This window comes from Cibotium barometz, chromosome 44, assembly GCF_041138505.1.
Source record: "Cibotium barometz isolate CiBa-2024 chromosome 44, ASM4113850v1, whole genome shotgun sequence".
Lineage (NCBI taxonomy): Eukaryota > Viridiplantae > Streptophyta > Polypodiopsida > Cyatheales > Cibotiaceae > Cibotium > Cibotium barometz.
This window is the reverse complement of record NC_141089.1, coordinates 43501186-43521597: the sequence shown is the minus strand read 5'-3', so window position 1 is coordinate 43521597 and position 20412 is coordinate 43501186. Positions and strand designations below refer to the sequence as shown.

Below are 20412 nucleotides of genomic sequence, written 5' to 3'. Positions count from 1 at the left end.
TCCAGGATACTACCAAGTGCAAGTAGCTCCTGAAGATGTAAACAAAACCACATTCACCACTCCTTGGGGTACTTTTGCTTTTAAACTTATGCCTTTTGGCCTTACTAATGCATGTGCTATCTTTCAAAGATTGATGGACTATATCTTTGCACCATACTTGGTATCTTTGTGCAAGTTTATATAGATGACTTAGTAATTTATAGTTTCCAAAAGGAACACTTGGAAAGAGAGAAAATCTGCCTTTACTAAGATGAATGATATAAGGGGATACTCGAATCCAAGCAAATGCAGGATTGATATAGAGGAACGTAGAATGATTGGTCATATCATCTCAAAAAGTGGTATAAAGACTGATCCAGAGAAGATTGCAAAGATCGACGAGTGGCATCCACCTCACAATGTGTGGCTAGTAACAGGCTTTCTTGGATTAGCAAGATATTACCACATGTTTGTTTTTTTCATAGATCTCTAAACCTCACTTGTTTCTTCACAAAAACAATGAATTCTATTAGAGAAAGGAGTGCCAATCTAGATTTGAAGCTTTAAAAAAAGCATTCACTAGTGAACCAAGTTTAAGGAATCCAAAGTAGCATGAAAGGTTCTACTTGAATATGTAGGCTGCACTCCCCATGCACTTGCAAGAATCCTATTTCAAAAATGAGAGAACAATAGAATGTTTTCCATTTCTTTAACCTCCAAGTTAGTGATGATTTCAAAAACTAAGTATAAGGATGAAGAAAAGCTAGGCCTCTCATCCGTCTTCGCCCTAAAGCATTTTAGGCACTATTTATTGGGAAGAACATGAATTGCATGATTATGAAGGATGCTAAAAGAAAGTTATTTTTATTGATCTAAATTATTGTTAAGGATACTAGATAACATTACCTTTAATGTTTTATGAAGATGGAGAGATGGACCAATACATACTATTATCAAGGTACAACATAAGAAAGATGGAGGCAATTTGGATCATTTAAGTGTATAGAACTCTGTTAAGATCTTTCTAATGATCATTGCCACATTAAACTCTCAAAAATAAAAATGCACCACATAATCCCTTTGCCTTTGATGGCTACAACTACATTACAATTACATGATGTATGAAGATTTTTAGCTTTGAAATAGCAACCCACACTATTATTTATCATGCCAACAATTATAAGCTTGAGTTCTCAAGGGTTATGGAATAAAAATGTAGACATAAACTAGTAAACTGATGATCTGTTTATTATATAAGATGAGGCAATATATCATATTTTAAAAGAGCATCATCATCCTAAATACAAGAAGCTAATGTATTGAAGATGCATTTCGATTACCTTTGAATGGGACCTAGTCATTGAACAAGTTTGCACCTTTGTTAACATGACTATTTTAGACAAGAGAGAAGATAAGGGTCGGCTTTACATAGACTTGTGGACAGGAGGCATATACAAAGGGAGAGTACACACACACACATATGTATGTATATATATATATATATGTATGTATGTATGTATATATATATATATCTATATGTATATATATATATATATATATATATATACATATAGATATATATATATATATATATATATATATATATATATATACATACATACATACATATGTATGTATATATATATATATATATATATACATATGTATATATATATACATATGTATATATATATACATATATATACATATGTATATATATATACATATGTATGTATGTATATATATATATATATATATATATATATATATATATATATATACATACATATGTATGTATGTATATATATATATATATATATATACATACATATGTATGTATGTATATATATATATATATATATATACATACATACATATGTATGTATGTATGTATATATATATATATATATATATATATATATATATATATATATATATATACATACATATGTATGTATGTATATATATATATATATATACATATGTATATATACATACATATGTATGTATGTATATATATATATATATACCTAGATGAATCCAAGAACATACCCAAATTCATCTTTTAGGAACGTGCATGTTATATACTCATGGTAGTCAACCCACAAGACTATATAACTATCAACTCCATAGTATGGACTAGATACTATGACATCCCCACTAACGTCATCAGTGCCCAATAGTGGGTGTAGAACTCTGTATCAAGATATGCTCTACACACGCACTCCACACACACATAAGAGCATATATTCACACAAAGCCCTTCGTACTGAGTTTCTGCTGTCAAACCTCCGGAGATGCAGGGCAATCTCAGCCATAATGAAGCCTATCACTAAGGGAAGTAGCAAATAGAAAGAATTAGTACAGCAAATAAGTAGTTGATAGGGCAAATGCACCGCTAAAGATAGAAAGAATCAGCACAATATCAACTGGCCACAACTCGGACGAGAACTTCACAATGTGAAATCTGCATGTCTGCTGCTTAGATGAATCCAAGAACATGCCCAAATTCACCTTTTAGGAACGTGCATGTTATATACTCATGGTAGTCAACCCACAAGACTATATAACTATCAACTCCATTATGCATAGTATGGACTAGATACTACAACATCCCCACTAGCGTCATCAATGCCCAATAGTGGGTGTAGAACTATGTATCAAGATATGCTCTCACACATGCACTCCACACACACATAAGAGCATATATTCACACAAAGCCCTCCGTACTGAGTTTCTGTCAAACGTCCGGAGATGCAGGGCAGACTCAACCATAATGAAGCCTAACACTAAGGGAAGTAGCAAATAGAAAGAATTAGTACAACAAATAATGTATGTATATATATATATATAATGTATGTATGTATGTATGTACAAACACACACACACAATGTGTGTGTGTGTGTACATATATATATATGCATATGTATGTGTACTCTCTCAGTGCGTGTTCTCTGTGCACGCATGTGTATAGGTGTACACGCGCACGTACATGTACGCATGACTATGTGTGTGTATACATATAATATATATATACACGTGTGTGTATACATATAATATATATATATATATACGTGTGTGTACACACATGCCTAAGTTCATCTCCTATGCTGTACATAAGTCGTCATTAATAGAAGCATGTTTTCACTATTTAAAAAAAAGTGTATACACACACACGTGTGTGCACACATATACAAAATGTGTGTGCACGTGTGTGCACACACATATACATGTATATACCAAATGTATGTATATATATGTGTGTATACAAGCATATATGTGTGTGTGTGTGTGTGTGTGTGTGTGTTTTTTTTGCACACTATCGCCAGTCCCGCCATCCCTACATCTATACAGGATTAAGGAGAACCCCACCTCCCTCCACGTGGGCAAAGGAGGTGGGACTATTTCAAAATAACCACTCCTCCTGCAAGAGCCAAATCTCACATCTTCCAATGCAATTTTGAATTTGAATCTAAGAAGATCTCATCTCACATCTTTCAATGAAATGTTTGTATACATGCTTACATACCTATAGATACATGCTTACATACCTATAGATACACACACTTATATATATTATGTATGTATGTGTATCTATAGGTATGTAAGCATGTATATATAAATAGTGTGCATGTGCATGTATGTGTGTGTGTGTGTGAGAGAGAGAGAGAGATTACATGTAAGATACATTTATTTGAGAGTGAGCACACCTCACCACTCATCCCTACCATTAAAATTTAATTAATTAAAATTATATATGTGTGTGTAAATCTATTTAAGTGTGTGTGTGTGTGTGAGAGAGAGAGAGAGAGAGACAAAGTTTCTATGTGAGAGTGTGCGTGAAGAGAGAGAGTGTGTGTGTGTGTGCATGAGATAGTTTGTGTGGGAGGAGATAGTGTGTTTGTGTGAGAGAGAGAGAGAGACAGAGTTTCTATGTGAGAGTGTGCGTGAAGACAGAGAGAGAGAGTGTGTGTGTGTGTGCATGAGATAGTTTGTGTGGGAGGAGATAGTGTGTGTTTTCATTAGTGTATGTGCGGTGTGTACATGTGTGTGTGTGTGTGTGTGTGTGTGAGAGAGAGAGAGACGACAGATAATTTCTACGCAGGAGATAGTTTGTGTGGGAGGAGAGAGTGTGCGTTTAGATTAGTGTATGTGCAGTGTGTACATGTTTGTGTGTGTGTGTGTGTGTGTGTGTGTGAGAGAGAGAGAGAGAGAGAGAGAGAGAGAGAGAGAGTATATGCATGCATGTGTGTACATCTGCATCTATGTGTAGAATGTGCGAGAGAGAGAGAGAGAGAGTGCGATGGGACAGACTTGGAGAGAGAGAGAGAGAGAGAGAGAGAGAGAGAGAGAGATGTAATGAGGGAGGGTGAAAAGAGAGAGAAAGAGAGTAAGAGATAGAGAATAAAAAGTATCTTTATATATAAATAGTGTGCATGTGCATGTGCGTGTGTGTGTGTGTGAGAGAGAGAGAGAGAGTACATGTAAGATGCATTTATTTGAGAGTGAGCACACCTCACCACTCATCCCTACCATTAAAATTTAATCTAAAATTTAGTTAATTAAAATTATATATATGTGTAAATCTATTTAAGTGTGTGTGTGTGTGTGTGTGTGTGAGAGAGAGAGAGAGAGAGAGAGAGAGAGAGAGTTTCTATGCGAGAGAGTGTGCGTGAAGACACAGAGAGAGAGAGTGTGTGTGTGTGCATGAGAGAGAGAGAGAGAGAGAGAGAGGTTGAGAATTTCTATGTAGGAGATAGTTTGTGTGAGAGGAGATAGTGGGTGTGTACATGTGTGTGTGTGTGTGTGTGTGTGTGTGTGAGAGAGAGAGAGAGAGAGAGAGAGATGACAGATAATTTCTACGTAAGAGATAGTTTGTGTGGAAGGAGAGAGTGTGCGTTTAGATTAGTGTATGTGCGGTGTACACGTGTGTGTGTGTGTGTGAGAGAGAGAGAGAGAGAGAGAGAGAGGAAGAGTATATGCATGCATGTGCGTACATCTGCATCTATGTGTAGAATGTGCGAGAGAGAGAGAGAGAGAGAGAGAGAGAGAGAGAGATGTAATGAGGGAGGGTGAAAAGAGAGAGAAAGAGAGTGAGAGAGAGAGAATAAAAAGTATCTTTTAATAAAATATAAATTAAATAGAAAAAATATATGTATATGTGTGTATACATGTATGTGTGTGTTTTTATTTACATTTATATATACATACATACATATATATATATATATATGTATATGTATATATATATATATATGTATATATATATGTTTATGTGTGTGTGTGTGTGTTTAGATGTGTGTATGATATATCTATCTATATATTTAAAAGTGACCACAACTTATCACCCATCTCCGCACATTAAAATTTACTCAAAATTAATTAAATTATGTCGATGTTTGTATTTATATTTTTAAATACATGTATATATGCATAAGTATATGTGTCTATGTATAGATTTACGTATCTAAAACATAATATTGTATATACTATATATTTACATGTGTGTATGTGTGCGTGAGAGAGAGAGAGAGAGAGAGAGAGAGAGCTTCTATGTGTGGGAGTGTAAGGAGAGAGGGAGTGTGTGCATGTGTGTGTGTGTGCGTGTGTGTGTGTGAGAGAGAGAGAGAGAGAGAGAGAGAGAGAGCAAGTGTGTATATGTGTGTGCATGTGAGAGAGAGAGAGAGAGAGAGAGAGAGAGAGAGAGTTTTTCAACATTTGAGAGTGTGTGTACGTGACAGAGAGAGGGAGAGGGCATGTGTGTGTGTGTGTGTGTGTGTGTGAGAGAGAGAGAGAGAGAGAGAGAGAGAGAGAGATGGTTGTAGAGAGGAAATAGTTCTTTTCTGGAACCTTGGTCGGCTACAGCAACGCGCGGGTGCAATACTAGTGATTGTCAACAACTGGAGGCTATTGACATCCCACAATTTGAAGTCTTTTTCTACTGTTTTAGATTTCTTTCTTGGACGACTTCTCTTTGAAGTACATCCTTTCCATGTATGTTGTTTCTTGGCAATAGAAAACTCGTTTTTACAACCCCACCCCCCCCCCCCACCCAAAAAAAAGGTGTGTGTTGCACACTATATCACACACACACACACACCATATATATTGATATATATATATATATATATATATATATATATATAAAAGGAAAGTTTTAGTGATGTTAGGAATTTTGTCCCACTCAAACAAAACAAAACAAAAAACCTTTTTTGTCCTTTTCCTCCCATGAACAAAATATTTATTCAACACAACATCGGAGGTACAGCTAGAGTTCCTTCTAAAAATTTACATGATGTTATTTCTTTTAATCCCTTGCCTCTATGTAAGGGAACCATCTGGAATAAACAGCACACTTCTGACTATAATTATGACAACTGGCAACGTTATCAAGTATAAATGAAGATGTGGGCAAATTGTTAAGCACCCAATTACAAAAGAATTTAGCAGAAATGTAGAGTTGGGTACACAAATGTAGAGAGCAATTCGAATACAAAAACTTCAACCAACCTTGTTTTGTCCTCCACAGTATAGTATTTCTCATTAGGATGATTTTAGTGTGTTCAGAATACATAAAATTTCGCTAGAGGCATTATGGATTGACCTTTAGCCTGATACATTACAGCAATCTGTAGCTATACCTCGGCAGTCACTTTTGAACTGTGATGAAAAAATGATAGAACATGAGACTCATGTTGAGGAAGCTCACCCTTTATTGTCTCCAACACCTTCAAGATCTCACTGAAGGACGGCCTCGAATCTTTATCTTGATGCCAGCACTCTCTTATCAACCTTCACACAACAATATGACCATGAAGGACATCAAAAGCTGAACCAGCTTTGAAGAAAGTGTAGCTTCCAAATGAACACTCGAGCAGGTTTTTTAAAAGCATGCCTTCTCATCTTCGGTGGGCATGACCTTGCATTCAACTCCGGACGATGATTGTTGGAAACCGCCTTTGCCGCCTCATAAGGCTCCATGCTGGAAAAAGGCGGCACTCCCTCAAACATCTGAGGAGATCAGGTTGGCAGTGCAAAAAAACATGAGAGAACAGTATAATTCTAACCAGTGGAAACTTGCATGCTTGTGCCTGCCTCCACATGTACATATATAATATGCACGTGAGTGCAGTGTACACGCACAAGCATGTGTGTGATGTGCATGAGCACATCCAAAGGTGCAGGTGCCTGTGTGTCGAGTGTGTGTGCATATGGGCATGTGAGTGCCCATGAGCATGCACATCCAAAGGTGCAGGTGCCTGTGTGTTGGGTGTGTGTGCATATGGGCATGTGAGTGCCCATGAGCATGCACGTGTAGCGTGCATGCATGCATGTGTGCAGATCTTTAGCAAAGTACCAGCTTACCTCAAACAATATCATACCAAATGAAAACACATCAACCTTGGTATCGTAGGCTTTATGTTTGAAGACCTCTGGAGCCATGTACCGATCTAAACAGTAATAAACAGTAAGAGATCAAATAATATGTTGATTAGCACAGATAGTGCTGTTAACACTTCCTTCTTAAAATGTACTGCTTCAGCAAATCTGAGGCACTATTTCAATTGCAAAGCATCACCTAGAAAACTTACAGCTGCCAGTTTCGCCAGTCAGCTTGTACACTTCATGCAAATGTTTTACATGGATAAGTTTGCTTAATCCAAAGTCACCAACTTTCAGATGGTGGTTGTCTACAAGCAAAACATTGCTGCAATTCATGGAATTAAAACCTTCGTGAATCATATCTCTGCACAAGAAAGCATAGTTTTTTCCCAGCTTCCAAACAAGGCACATAAGGAACATGGAGTTGGATGTTCTTACCGAGGCTTCAAATCTCGGTGGATGATGACATTTGGTCCATTGTGAAGGTAGGTCATTCCCCTGCAAAAATTCTCAAGTGAATTGAGCTCACAAAATGGTCAATTTTATTTAAGAAGGTTACTCTTAATATGGGCAGAGCATCTCATTGATATATATAGACCTTCATATTGCCAAATGGTCGAATTTTGAAGAGAAGTTTACCGTATAATGGACAGCATCTCATTCTCTCTCTCTCTCTCTCTCTCTCTCTCACACACACACACACACACACACACACATACACATTTATATATATTTATTTATATCTTCATACAGTTGGACATCCAAGCTTTAAAAATTGAGAGAATTTTGAAAAATGCCTAATAACAAAGAATGAACTAAAAACAAACAAAGACTACAATAACTGGAACAAAAGGAAGGATATAAGAAAAATGAGGACATATATGAGTCAAGTCCATAGACGTGTGGCACTCTACTTGCATGCTACCAGATGTCCTCAAGCAAACTCATAGTATGACATGCTAAAAGAAAGCCAGCCATTCCTCCCTTCCCACTTTCTGTCAGAGTACCAGAGGCACTTGCAATGGACACCCAAGACAACCCCATCAGAGTCCACTCTCAAAAAATCACCCGGCCCAAGGAAACCTGTGTTCGATGAGTGTTTTAAAAACCCCTTACCCACAGAACTTGGGCCTGTGAATGATCCCTTTACAAGCAACCGGTTTCAGAATCACCAAAAAAAACACCTTACATTGATGTATTTCTGTAAATCTACCTTTCAAAATGTGTTTGTAAAACCCTTTTGTTTGAGTTCACCAACTATCTTACATATTCTGTAGTGCCTCTTCCAATTTTTTAGAAAAACATGGGGAGACACACGTCCCACAAATATCTAGGGGAACAAATCCAACCATACAAATTCTCCATAATTGGTTCCACCAAATATTTATGATTAAGGATGCCTTTTTGTCACTCATACAAGAATTCTTTGAGTACCACAAATAGAACTGACAAAGTGCGTGCACCCACCTCGCAATGTCGAGCGCAAAGTCCACCGCCACTGCCGCCTGTAGTGCCCCCTTACCTTTCATGAAAACATGCAAGTCCCCCTGTATCAACAGCAAGACAATCTTTGCAAGGGTTGCACAAAAAGACTTTGAAACTTCCTATATAGTAAAGCAAGAGATCAAATATCGTTCAAATCAACAAAACGTAAATCTGATCGTGCAACAATTCTTTCATAAAAAAGAGGCCATCAGGGTTGGAATTTGTTTTATACGAACCAGTTGCAGATACTCAGTGACAAGCATAAGAGGCTTCTTGACAGTTACTGCACCAAGAAATTGGACTATATTTGGATGTCTCAACTTAACCAGTAGTTCTACTTCGTGCTTGAAATCATCTCTGGTAGAACAAAAAGACCACTTTCACTAGAATAGTCATCTACTGTCAAGAAATTCATTTGGACATAGCATTGGCTGACAGAAAGTGTACCAAAACAAGACGGCTACTTTTACAAGCCATTGTCAAAATTTTGTTACCAGCATTCAAAGCCAAAAAAATTTGATTCAAATGAGTAAGGATTAGGCATATTAGAACACCTCAACCTTTTCAAATTCAAATAATCCCTTTTTTTTGAAGAGGGGAGGGTGAGGGACTGGTATTGCTGGCTCAGACCATAAGGGTCTCCCTCAAACCAAAGGGCCTTATAACAGCAGCCTTATTGGGAAGACAAGCTTCTCCATGCAAAATTTGCATGTAGCACTGCTAAGCAAGAAGCTGTGAGCCCATTCAAAATATCACCTTAGGGCTGTGAGAAATGTCGGAGCCGTTTTTCCAAAATTCAGCATAATTTGTACAATACAGATAACATCAACTTTAAAGCCATCAAATTTGCAGGCTCAGTATCAAAACATTATCCTAATTTTCCAAGTAAGAGCAAAATGTAGCAGTACGAAAAAAGCTCCTGCGCATTGCAGCAGAAAAGAAAAAGGCACCTACACGATCAATCTATCATCCGAAAGAGAGGGAAGAATAGTCTTTACTGCAACTGGAGTTCCGCGCCAGAACGCTTTCCTGATCTCTCCAAAGGAGCCCTGGATTACAAATAAAGATCAGATGCTACGAACCCTACTTCTAGAATAAAAAAATTACTTCTTGATTTACCCATAATCAATGAGATCATTTTAAGGAAATCAAAGGAAACCAGTCAACTAATCACATGATATCCAATGTGGCCCAATGGAAAACGTAAATAAGAAGTACCTTCCCAATAAGTGCGCACTTGTGGAAGTCAATTTCGTTTGGATCGATTTCCCAGTCACACCTTTGGGGTAGAGGAGGTGCAACGGACTTTGGCTCAAGTCGCGAGCCATGGCTTCCCTTAGGGAACATACACAGAAGACAACACCATAAATAATATGCATAATGATTGCAAGAAATTACTCCCATGTATCAAGACCTTGCCAAAGAAGCTAAATCTGGTCTAGCAGTTGTATCAAACCCTAAGATTTTGCGTGTCCGCAGGTTTCTTACCAACACATGACCCCCGTGTTTTTTCAAAAGCTCAGCCAAATCATGGTGCTTTTCATTCTCTGCATCTGCGAGAGGCTGCAAGTGAACAGTTTCCACACTGAGCACACTGTCAAAGCACACAGTTTTCAAACTGAGCACAATGTCAAGCATATAACATGAAATAAAAAGCAAACAAGTGTGCAGAAACTCCCAAAGTTATCCCCCTCAGACAGATAATGCAAATAAAGCCAGCAAGACAATAGACAACAAAACACTAGACTCTGAAAAAAAAAACGCACGTTGCACAATGCACTATGGTCTAGAGGTTTGTGCTGCAGATAGGGCACTACCTGAAAACCATGGATGTGAAAGCATAGCAATGGGAGTTCATAATGCCGATGAGTCATGACCCATGTATAGAATGAACTTCCCTAGAGAACAAGCTGAAATGTAATAGAACTACACAATATAACACTTATCTCTCTGACCCAATTGGTGACACCTTTGCCACTAATTACTCTGCTGAAATTTGGAGGCATATGCTGTTTACAGACTGGAGGGTTTCCACCAATAGCGGGGAATCTTGGCTGCCCAAAAGCATTGGACAGGAGATCTCTCTCCCGTGACCTAACCTTTGCTCGTCACGGGGATGGTCTGTGGACTCCCTCAATGTCCTCAATGCGCAAGCTTGGACTTCGGAAAATAGTTGGATCTGCATCTGGGTCTGGAGGAACTCGAAGGGCTTGAAGAACTAGGAGAAGAATGCCTTTACAGTTTTTGGTGACAGTGATGACAGCCATTGGACCATCATGGATTGCATACATCAGTAGGTCCTGCTGCAACTATATGTGGAGAATACATGGATTAAAAAGCACCAACATCTTGGCCTTTGAACCCTTTCACCTAACCAAAGCATTTGAAACTCTCTTTCACAAAGAAACCTCCTTCTGTCTAGAGATCTCCCTCCTGCTGAATTGAAAAATACAAGGAAACAATGTTGCTGACAGCCCCTTATGTGCTTGAAAAGCTTGCTTTCTCTTGTGGAACCTAAATGGTATCCTACAGCATAGAGCAATTCCTCTCAAAATGGAAATTTCATGACAAATGAAGCACCTGGTCTCCCTCAAGTAGCGTTCCATCAACATGAAGCCCTTGCCTTGGGCGGCCCTACAATATATCTTTTCTTGCTCTTTTGCTCCTCCTGATGAAAGGGATCAGATGAAGATGCCTACCCCTTCTTTGCAGGTAGTGGCTCATTCCCCTCTTTGAACCCCAAGATGCCAAACTCGCTAAGCATTTGCTGACTCCTATCAAATCTTTTTGAACTCTGTTCGTAACCTCTTCATGTACAGCGGAAGGTGTAGGGCACTTCACCATGAGTGTTTGTGTGTTGCATATCCATCCGATAGATGGACACTTTAGGTACTGCAACAATTGGAGGGACAGGATCGGGATCTTGATCTGGGTCTCAAACTGGATTAAGCTCTTGAATCATATTTCCGCACAATTCCCTCATCCAACTTCATTAATTACACTCTAATCAAAGGCCTAAACACACACACTAACCACGGCTGAAAACTCACAAAGCAAATACTAATCCACCCAATAATTCAATCCCAAATCAAATCATTGATTATCAAGATGACAAAATCCATAAAACTAAAGATATGGGTAATCATAATCATCTTGATAATGAAAAATGCTTATTCCCATCGTTAAGCTCAACTCCATGTACAAAATGAAGTGAATCTCCTGAGGGGAGTAACAAGAAGAAAGTCCCCAAACGCATCAAAAGTTACTTATATAGTAACCAGCCCTTTCACATTGGGCACCCTCTTGATGAGTGAAAAGCAACCCCCCCCCCCCCTCCCCTCCCCCCCGGCGTCTTTAGCCTTTTGACATGTAGAGCACTTGTGCCTATGTGCTAGGGTTTTCACACATACCGAACACACGAGTCCTAAACTACTGCTTTGTATTCTATACAAGAAAGAAGTAATACAACTGAAATTCAAGTGCAAGATGTGGCTGAGAATGAAGATGTCGAATCACAGCCTTGTGACCTAAGGTAACTCCTCAATCAAATCGGCATTGAACAAATATCCATGCTCGTCCAAAATGCGTTGTCTATCTTTTCCGCCAAATCCTCCATGTTAAGCTTTTAGCTTAATTAAACATGATTAAAATATCTTAATCTTAAATACTTGAGTAAACATGAGGCAAAGGGCCGAAAGCTGTGTTTTGCATTGAGACACAAGGCCTTGTTAAATAGGCCCTGAAGAAGTACAAATGAAGAGGCACATCCGTGATGAAAGGGTGTGACTCTTGAATGAATAGTTACGTCCTTTGGACATAGAGATGTGTTCTTTTGAAGAGATGTGTCCTTTGGTGATGACCCATGTGATAGGTTGTGACCCTTCACTAGTGTCCCTTCAATGATAAAGAGTAATTAAGGATAATTAAGGGTAATGAAGAGAGGTTAAGTCACAATCGTGACATTCCCTCCCACTTAAAATAAGACTCCGGCTAAATAAGAGACTTTTGCTGAAGATCTTCGTCATTGGGCCATTTATGCTTGTGGTGAAGCTTGCACTAAGAAATATTGAAGACGTTCCCTCTATTGTCTTGCTATCGTGCTTTAAATGCTAAATCCCAAGTTTTAGCATCATTCTTTAATATCTTCTTCTTTGTCTGCTTCCAAATGTTGGGCTTGAAGTTGACTTGATTATATTGCGATGTAGAAGAATCTGAAGGTTCAACCATGAATTCTCTCGATGATACTTAAATAGTATCTGTTGAAGTGTTCCGCTTCATAGTAGTAAAGTACTAATCCAAGTTGTTACAAGAATTTTGAAATTCTTTGCAGTGTTGAAAACTTTATCCTCTTGCTGGATATCGATTGTGTCATCCCATGTGGATAAGGTTGAAACAAGGGTTATAATCTCTATATCTTCAAAGAAGTCCATCGTGAGTGACTCGTCATCTTGAGATAAAGAATCCAAGGTCTTTTCAACATCATCTTGCTATTCTTCTGAAGTCATGCAGGAAGAATCCTCGATGTTGTCATCAACTAACTCAATAAAGTTTGCCATATCTCTGTTAAGGTTAGGACTAACATGAAGTGCATAAGCTACTGCATGTTTTCCTTTTGAATTATCAGAGCAATCTTCTGAAGTTGAAGATTCCACATTACGGTTTTGAGAAGCATTGGGTCGTTTAGGACATTCAAACCATCTATGGTTGCCATTACAAATTGTGCACAATCCTGCCTTTTGTTGTTCACAAGAAGGTGAAGCTATTGCAGGACAAGGAGTGCGAGACTGGTCACGTCCAGAGTCCCGTCCACAATCAGATGCACGTGGTTGAAGGAACTGTTGATGCTGAGAATGATTAAAAGATGACCTTTCTTGTCAACGAGGTGGTTGTGAATGTTGCCAAGGAGAGTTGGGTCGGAATTGAAAGTTGTCTAATGAGGATTGTTGATAACCTTCACGAGCCATACGTGAACCATTGCCATAATAACCTTGAAAGGCTGATGTTTGAGAATTCGGATTCAGATCCGCTACACGCTCGGCATAATGAATGGCAGTAGTAAGGTCAACAGGGTTGCACTTTTGCACATCAGTACGAAGTATGGAGTTTAGACCTTCAATGAAGGCATGAAGCTCGTCTGCTGGAGACAAAGAATTAACCTCTAGCATCAAATTAGTGAACTGCGAGATATAAGAATCCAAAGAACCAGTTTGGTCTAAGTGGTGTAAACGAGTTCGGGCTTGAAAATCCGCATTGGCAGGAATGAACTGTTTACGAATGACCCGCTCAAATTTTTCCCACGTCGTAACCGTTTTTCGAACATGTTGTCGCCGTTGCCACCAAAGTACGGCAGTATCCTTAAGTAAGGATGCGGCAAATGTAATCTTCTTGGCATCGGTAATAAGGACCATCGAGTCAAAATACAGGCGAAGTTTGCAAAGCTATTGTTCAAGTGTATGCTTATTGTGTTGTCCTCTATAGGACTCAAGGGGTTTAACTTCCAATTTCTTTGTTTTACTAGCTTGCAAAAGACGATAAAGAGTCTTAAGATCGTCACCTTCCACCTCAAGGGGAATGTTGTCTTCATTGTCTAGTACTGATGCTGAAATGTCGATTGCTGGTACAAAACTCGTATGAGAATGGCGATCCATTTGCAACTGTTGGGTCTGAGAAACCAATGTGGCCATGGACTCTTGAAGAAGTTATTGAAACTACTGCTGCAAAGCCTGCTTCCAATCCGCTAGAGCTAGATTGCTAGGCAAGTGGGTTTCGTCCTCCATAGTAGACTGTAGTAGGCTGAGATGAAGACTCTGTAAATTGAGGCTCCGGGGGTTGTGGTTGTTGACGCCTTTGGGCCCTAGTGAGAACCATCAGCAAGTAGGGGGAGCAAATACATTATGTGAATTGGAGAAGGTAGGTTACAAGCTGGTGAGGCTGTTATATACCATCTCATATAAGGAGGAAGTCCAATTGGAACCAAGAGCACTGGGATTGGTTGTTGCCGATGAGAGGGAGCAGAGAGGGTTTTCATTTCTATGTAAACCATAAATCCTGATTTGCACACTTAAAGTGCGTAGTACTCGTATGGTGATGAATTGTGGCTTTCTTGAACATTAAAGTGCCACATTGTCCTGGATGTTGTTTGTGCTGTATTTTGCTTTTTTTTTTAAATGATGAAGACAACAAGGTTTATGGCTAATCACACCTGAGATGTGTGTGTTTGAAGAAGCCCGACTGAATGTAGGTACTGCAGGAGTCAAGCACTTAGCAAAAGTTGCAAGTAATGAAGACTTGGGAAAACTTGTGCTGTGTATGTGGGGGCACACTTTTTTTTGAAGTTCGTGCAAGCTAGTTGTGGAGCAAAAACGTTTTTTTTTTCCTTTGTTACTTCTCTATGGATTGGCTGCATTGCAAAGGAAGGGCGGTTTGCTATTAAGGCCCCTTTTTTTTGGCCCTTCGTTGGCCGTTTGCAAGTGCAGGCGATGGCTCGTCTTAAGTGGCTGTCAGAGGGCTGGCCGATTCGCCACTTCTCTTTTTTTTTTTCCCGTTGCCGTGCAAGTGCGTGGGCGGCCAGTAGAGGGTGGGTAAGCTGCTCTCGTAGCCCGTGGAAAGGAGCCTTAGGTTGTAAGACTAAGGCTAATAGCCTTATGTTTTTTTTTTACACATCACGTTTTTTTTTAAGTGAAAAGTCATGGCTTTTTACTAGTGAAAGGTAGCAACTCATGGCGATTCTTGCAAGGTGATGATTCAGCCTGAAGAGACACGCAAGCAACGTGAGTAGCATTCAAGGCTTAGGAGAGGGAGACAAATCACGCATGTGTCAAGCCCAGGAACTCGTGGTGAGACAGCTTGCCATGGTTTTTTCTTCTTCTTCTTTGTAGAAGAGACTTACTGCATATTGGGGAGAAATAATAAATCAAGCAAAATTGAAAGGGCTCTTCCATACAACTCTTACTATACCTAATTCTAAGGTTAATTTGTTGAGTTAGGGTTTTTGATTTTTAGGGTTAGGGTTAGGGTTTTTCGGATGTGAGCATCCTATAGGTTGGAGCTTGTTTGCTTTGATACCAATGTTAAGCTTTTCAGCTTAATTAAACATGATTAATATACCTTAATACTTAAATACTTGAGTAAACATGAGGCAAAGAGCGGAAAGTTGTGTTTTGCATTGAGACACAAGGCCTTGTTAAATAGGGCCTGAAGAGGTACAAATGAAGAGATACATCCCTGATGAAAGGGTGTGACTCTTGAATGAATAGTTATGTCCTTTGGACGTAGAGATGTGTCCTTTGGTGATGACCCATGTGACAGGTTGTGACCCTTCACTGGTGTCCCTTCAATGATTAAGAGTAATTAAGGATAATTAAGGGCAATGAAGAGAGGTTAAGTCACAATCGCGACACTCCACATATAACTGCAATGCGACAGGGCCCGTGTGAGACGGTAAGGAGTCCCCAATCACCTTTAAGGAGCCACCTCTAAGGACTGGCCGAAAGTATTCTAAAAGGTCAACCTATGCTCCTTGTGGTAGACCACGACTGCATTATAACACAATCATGGGTGGCCTAGAATAATATCCACCTGATCCAAAGATCCCACCTTGAATGTCCGACGTTCATAAAACTCCCCAAAAGCCAACTGGGCATCCTCCAAGGTCTCCCGCAAACCGAAACTTGCACGATTTCTTCATGGCGGTGGCTAGGACTATGCCACTAGGGTCCACCGTCATAGGCAATTTCAATCACTCAACCACACGGTCTCTAATGATGTCCTCGAGGCTCCACCATCAAAGAGAATGGACATCGCATGTCTATGAAGCATCCCTCGGCACATCACTCTATCATGCCGGCCGAGGAGACCGTTGAGATCCTCCCAAATCAAGTCAAGTGGAGAGCAGTTGTGGTACTGGTTGGAGGGGGGGGGAGTAGATGGTGCCGGTGTCCGTAGATGCGGCAAATGAACTGGCCTTCTCCTTGCCCTTACCATTCTGCTTCCTTGTGTTCTTTGGACAGTCCCTTCCAATATGCTCGGCAGATTCACAAGAAAAGCACGGTCATCTTGGTGCGACACTCTTCAAGGGTGCAACGAGTCACCAAGGCTCCCCCACTTCCTTGTCCTCAATATCCTTGGCCTTGGACTGGCTATCCTTGTCTCTGCCTTTCTATTGCCCCTATTGTTGAGTCCCACACTTGGAACTCTCCCGCATCTCGAGGGTTGTAGCAAGACGAACCGCATTTGAAAGATCACAAGGCCGATGTGCATGAATGTCTGCGTGCAAAGACGGTTTCAAACCATCCATAAATCGCTCAACCTACTTTGACCGGCCGACCGTACTTGGGAGCAAGAGCAAAAGCTTCCAGAAACGAGTGAGATAGTCGGTTATTCATTCGCCATGTTTTTGCATAAAATGCTCCCATTGTTTCAACAAATCACGCTGGTAATCTACAAGAATAAATTGCTTCAAGATTGCCTTGCAACAGTCATCCCAACAAGTCACGGAGTGGTGCCTAAAGTGGTGTTCTCGCTACAAGAGAGCAGCACCTGTCAAAGCCGTTCGCACCAATTGGAGTTGAAAAATATCTGCACCACCTCATACTGCAAACGTGGCAACCATCTCACGGGTCCAATTGGTAACAACTTCTCTATCCATCTTTCCGTTGAACTTGGGAAGCTTTAGAATATTCAATAATTGAGCTCCTTCCCCACAAGGCATGGAGGAAGAACTCAACAAACCGTAGTCCCCCAATGCCGAGCCAATGAAGGCAAGAGAGGATTGTCCGGAGAATTCGGTGGAGAGAGACTCTATGAAGAAGACCATGGGTGACTACGCGCAAAATACAACACCACGATATGAGAATCATGCACACCCAGATTTTGTTTGCAAGTTGCGCAAGGCATTGTATAGCTTGAAGCCGGCATCTAGAGCATGGTCATACAAGATAGAGGAGTATCTTGTCACTATTGGATTTCAGATATCCAATGTTGATTTCTCACTTTATGTGAGAAATACTGACAAGTGGATTGTGCTAGGAGTCATTTATGTTGATGACTTGATTCTCACATGTGATAATGATGATGACATTCATGGAGTGAAGATACTTTTAAGAAGTTTAAAATGAAAGATTTGGGTGAGCTACGATACTTCCTGGGTATAGAGGTGATTAGATCATGTGATGGATTTGGCTTTTGCAGAGGTAGTATCCTTCGGACATGCTGTTCCAAGTATGGGATGACATGGTGTAAGCCAATCTCAGTGTCATTGAAGCAGAACACGAGGTTGTCTACATATTCAGGTGATCTCTTGGAGGACCCTACTACATACGGCACATAGTATGTAGTTTGATTTACATGACTATCACCAAGCTAAATTTGAGTCGTGCAGTCAAATTTAGTTATGTAGGCCCGGAGGAAGCTACAGTTAGATACGGCCAAGAGGATACTCGGGTACATAACGTCGACAATACATTATGGACTTTTCTATGAGGTTACAATACACATGCAAGTACATGGATACACAAATGCAGATTGGGTCGGTAGTGTCTCAGACAGGAGATCTACTACCGGATTTATATTCTCTTTTGGAAATGATGCTATTGTCTAGAGTAGCAAGAAGCAACCGACAATTTCTTTGTCAAGTACAGAGAGTGAGTACAAAGGTGCTATGACATGTGAGGTAGGCTGGTTGCTGAAAATATGGGTGAGCCCATGGATAGGACAATTGTCAGAGTGTGTGTGTGTGTGTGTGTGTGTGTGTGTGGTTGGGTGGGTGAGAGAGAGAGAGAGAGAGAGAGAGCTTTGCTTTGATATTATAGGATTTTCCAATAATGCAAAAAACTTTGAACAGAAAAAAGAATAAGACTGCAGAAGAAGCCACTTGATACTGGATATAAAACGTAAACAACAGAAGATTTGATATTAGCTACTCTTCAAAGGGACCAACTTTCTGCAGGAATAATAAAATAGAGAGAGGCAAGTTTGAATTAAAAATCTAATTTAATTTTTTTTTAAATTAAGGTGGGCGTTGTCTTTGTGTCATGTATATATGTCAGATCTGAAATTGGTAGATCTGGAATTGAAGAATTTAGGAAATTTGATCTTTGAACACCATAAAATAGATGGCAAATTAAGAGAGACGCATGCGTGTGAGATCTGGGGATTGGGGATTTTAAAATTAGATCTCCAATTTTAGCTTTTATATGCTAAATTGCTCACAGCCCCCTCCAAAAAAAAAAAATCAAAAAAAAAAATATGCAAACAACAAAACAAAACGATGGGAAGAGGCGATGGAGGAGGGGGGCGGCACTCAAAATCAGAGATCTGATATTAGATTCCAAGAGCACGCAATTTCCAAAGGAAATGAAGGTGTGTGTGCTGACCGAATTCCCCCAGCGGTCCTGAGCGTTGACTGGGGCGTGATGGCGGAGGAGGAGCTCAGCGACTTTGGGGCGGTTGAAGAAGGCGGCGACGTGGAGGGCCGTGCGGCAGTCGTAGTCCTGGGCGGAGATCAGCTGCGGGTCCTCCTGCAGCAGCCGTTCCACAGCGCCGTCGTCGTCGTTGCGGGTGTGCCAGAACAGCTGAGAGGTGCGGGAGATGCGGGAGGGGTCGGGCGGCGAGGGCGGTTTTGGAGCACTGGGAGGAGAGCGCGGCCAGGATGCGGCCATATATGACAAGCTGGGACCTTAGAAGAAAATGTTGTGTAACACTTCCAAAGGAAGAACAACACAGACACACACACACACACACACTCTCTGTGTGTGGTTGTGTTGGTGGTAGGGATGACTTAAATATGAGACGCTGGGACCTTAGAAGAAAATGTTGTGTAACACTTCCAAATGTGAAGGAAGAACACAGACACACACTCTCTGTGTGTTGTTGTGTTGGTGGTAGGGATGACTTAAATGTACACACCTTTACCTACTATTCACCGTTAAAGCTTGTTTGTAAGATGCTAGGGTCAACAAGATGACATCATTGGATCACTGCCACCACCTTGGGATTACAATAATAGAGGTGCTCCAAAAAAAACATATTTTTCAACCAATCAAAATAAAGACAACTCTTAAATCTAAAAAAAAACCATTCCTTAAATCTATCCCGTTTTATAACTAAACTATATAAAAAACCATTCCTTAAAGTAAGGGCTACTTACCACCTCATTTGGTTTTTCTTAATTCTAGCCGGTACAAATACTCTAGAATGCTATTTTTTTCAAGCACTGCCTCTCACCCCCCTCGGCTCCCACCGACGCCATCAGTGTGGGATTATGAACCCCTCTTCCAATTTATCCCCCCCCCCTCGTTGAAATTCGGCACTGCCATTATTTTCAAGAAACAAAAATGATACACATTTTCTTCTAATTACTTTTTTGTTGGAAAACTTTGATTTTTAGAGTCCCATTGAAAGGGCTTTTGTAGGGTTATGTTAGAGAAATTTCTCTTTGGTATGGTTTGCCTTGATCTTGAGTCAACATTTTGTATTCTTAGAGAGGGGTGGAAGGGGACGGTGGGGGGGTTTGGGTTGTGTGAGAGAAATTTCTCAATTTGAGCCGTGAAAATTACACTCAAGGAC

General features: G+C 40.0%; 1 protein-coding gene across 2 annotated transcripts; it reads right to left on the bottom strand.

Annotated features, from left to right (window-relative positions):
* Positions 1–6347: 6347 nt before the first annotated feature.
* LOC147613320 (serine/threonine-protein kinase VIK-like) lies at positions 6348–19756 on the bottom strand. 2 transcript variants are annotated; one of them, XM_086782609.1, is made up of 12 exons: positions 19646–19756; positions 19221–19522; positions 10336–10410; positions 10066–10182; positions 9802–9896; positions 9084–9204; positions 8830–8909; positions 7801–7860; positions 7572–7687; positions 7345–7430; positions 6875–6990; positions 6348–6771 (listed from the first exon to the last, which is right to left on the bottom strand). In XM_086782609.1, exons 2-12 carry the CDS (start codon positions 19503–19505, stop codon positions 6615–6617), a joined length of 1308 nt encoding a protein of 435 aa, XP_086638735.1. In that variant the 5' UTR covers positions 19506–19522; positions 19646–19756; the 3' UTR covers positions 6348–6614. The 2 variants fall into 2 exon arrangements, with proteins under 2 accessions (XP_086638735.1, XP_086638736.1); XM_086782610.1 differs by lacking the exon at positions 6348–6771 and having other exon boundaries at positions 6888–6961; positions 19221–19746.
* Positions 19757–20412: the final 656 nt, after the last annotated feature.

What these genes read in the sequence shown, in the direction of transcription:
- LOC147613320 (XM_086782609.1), bottom strand. Translation starts at nt 19,505, where the DNA reads ATGGCCGCATCCTGGCCGCGCTCTCCTCCCAGTGCTCCAAAACCGCCC. An exon ending in AGGACCGCTGGGGGAATTCG is followed by an intron (nt 10,411 to 19,220) that starts GTCAGCACACAC and finishes GTTCACTTGCAG; the next exon opens with CCTCTCGCAGATGCAGAGAA. An exon ending in TTGGTATGATATTGTTTGAG is followed by an intron (nt 6,991 to 7,344) that starts GTAAGCTGGTAC and finishes TGATCTCCTCAG; the next exon opens with ATGTTTGAGGGAGTGCCGCC.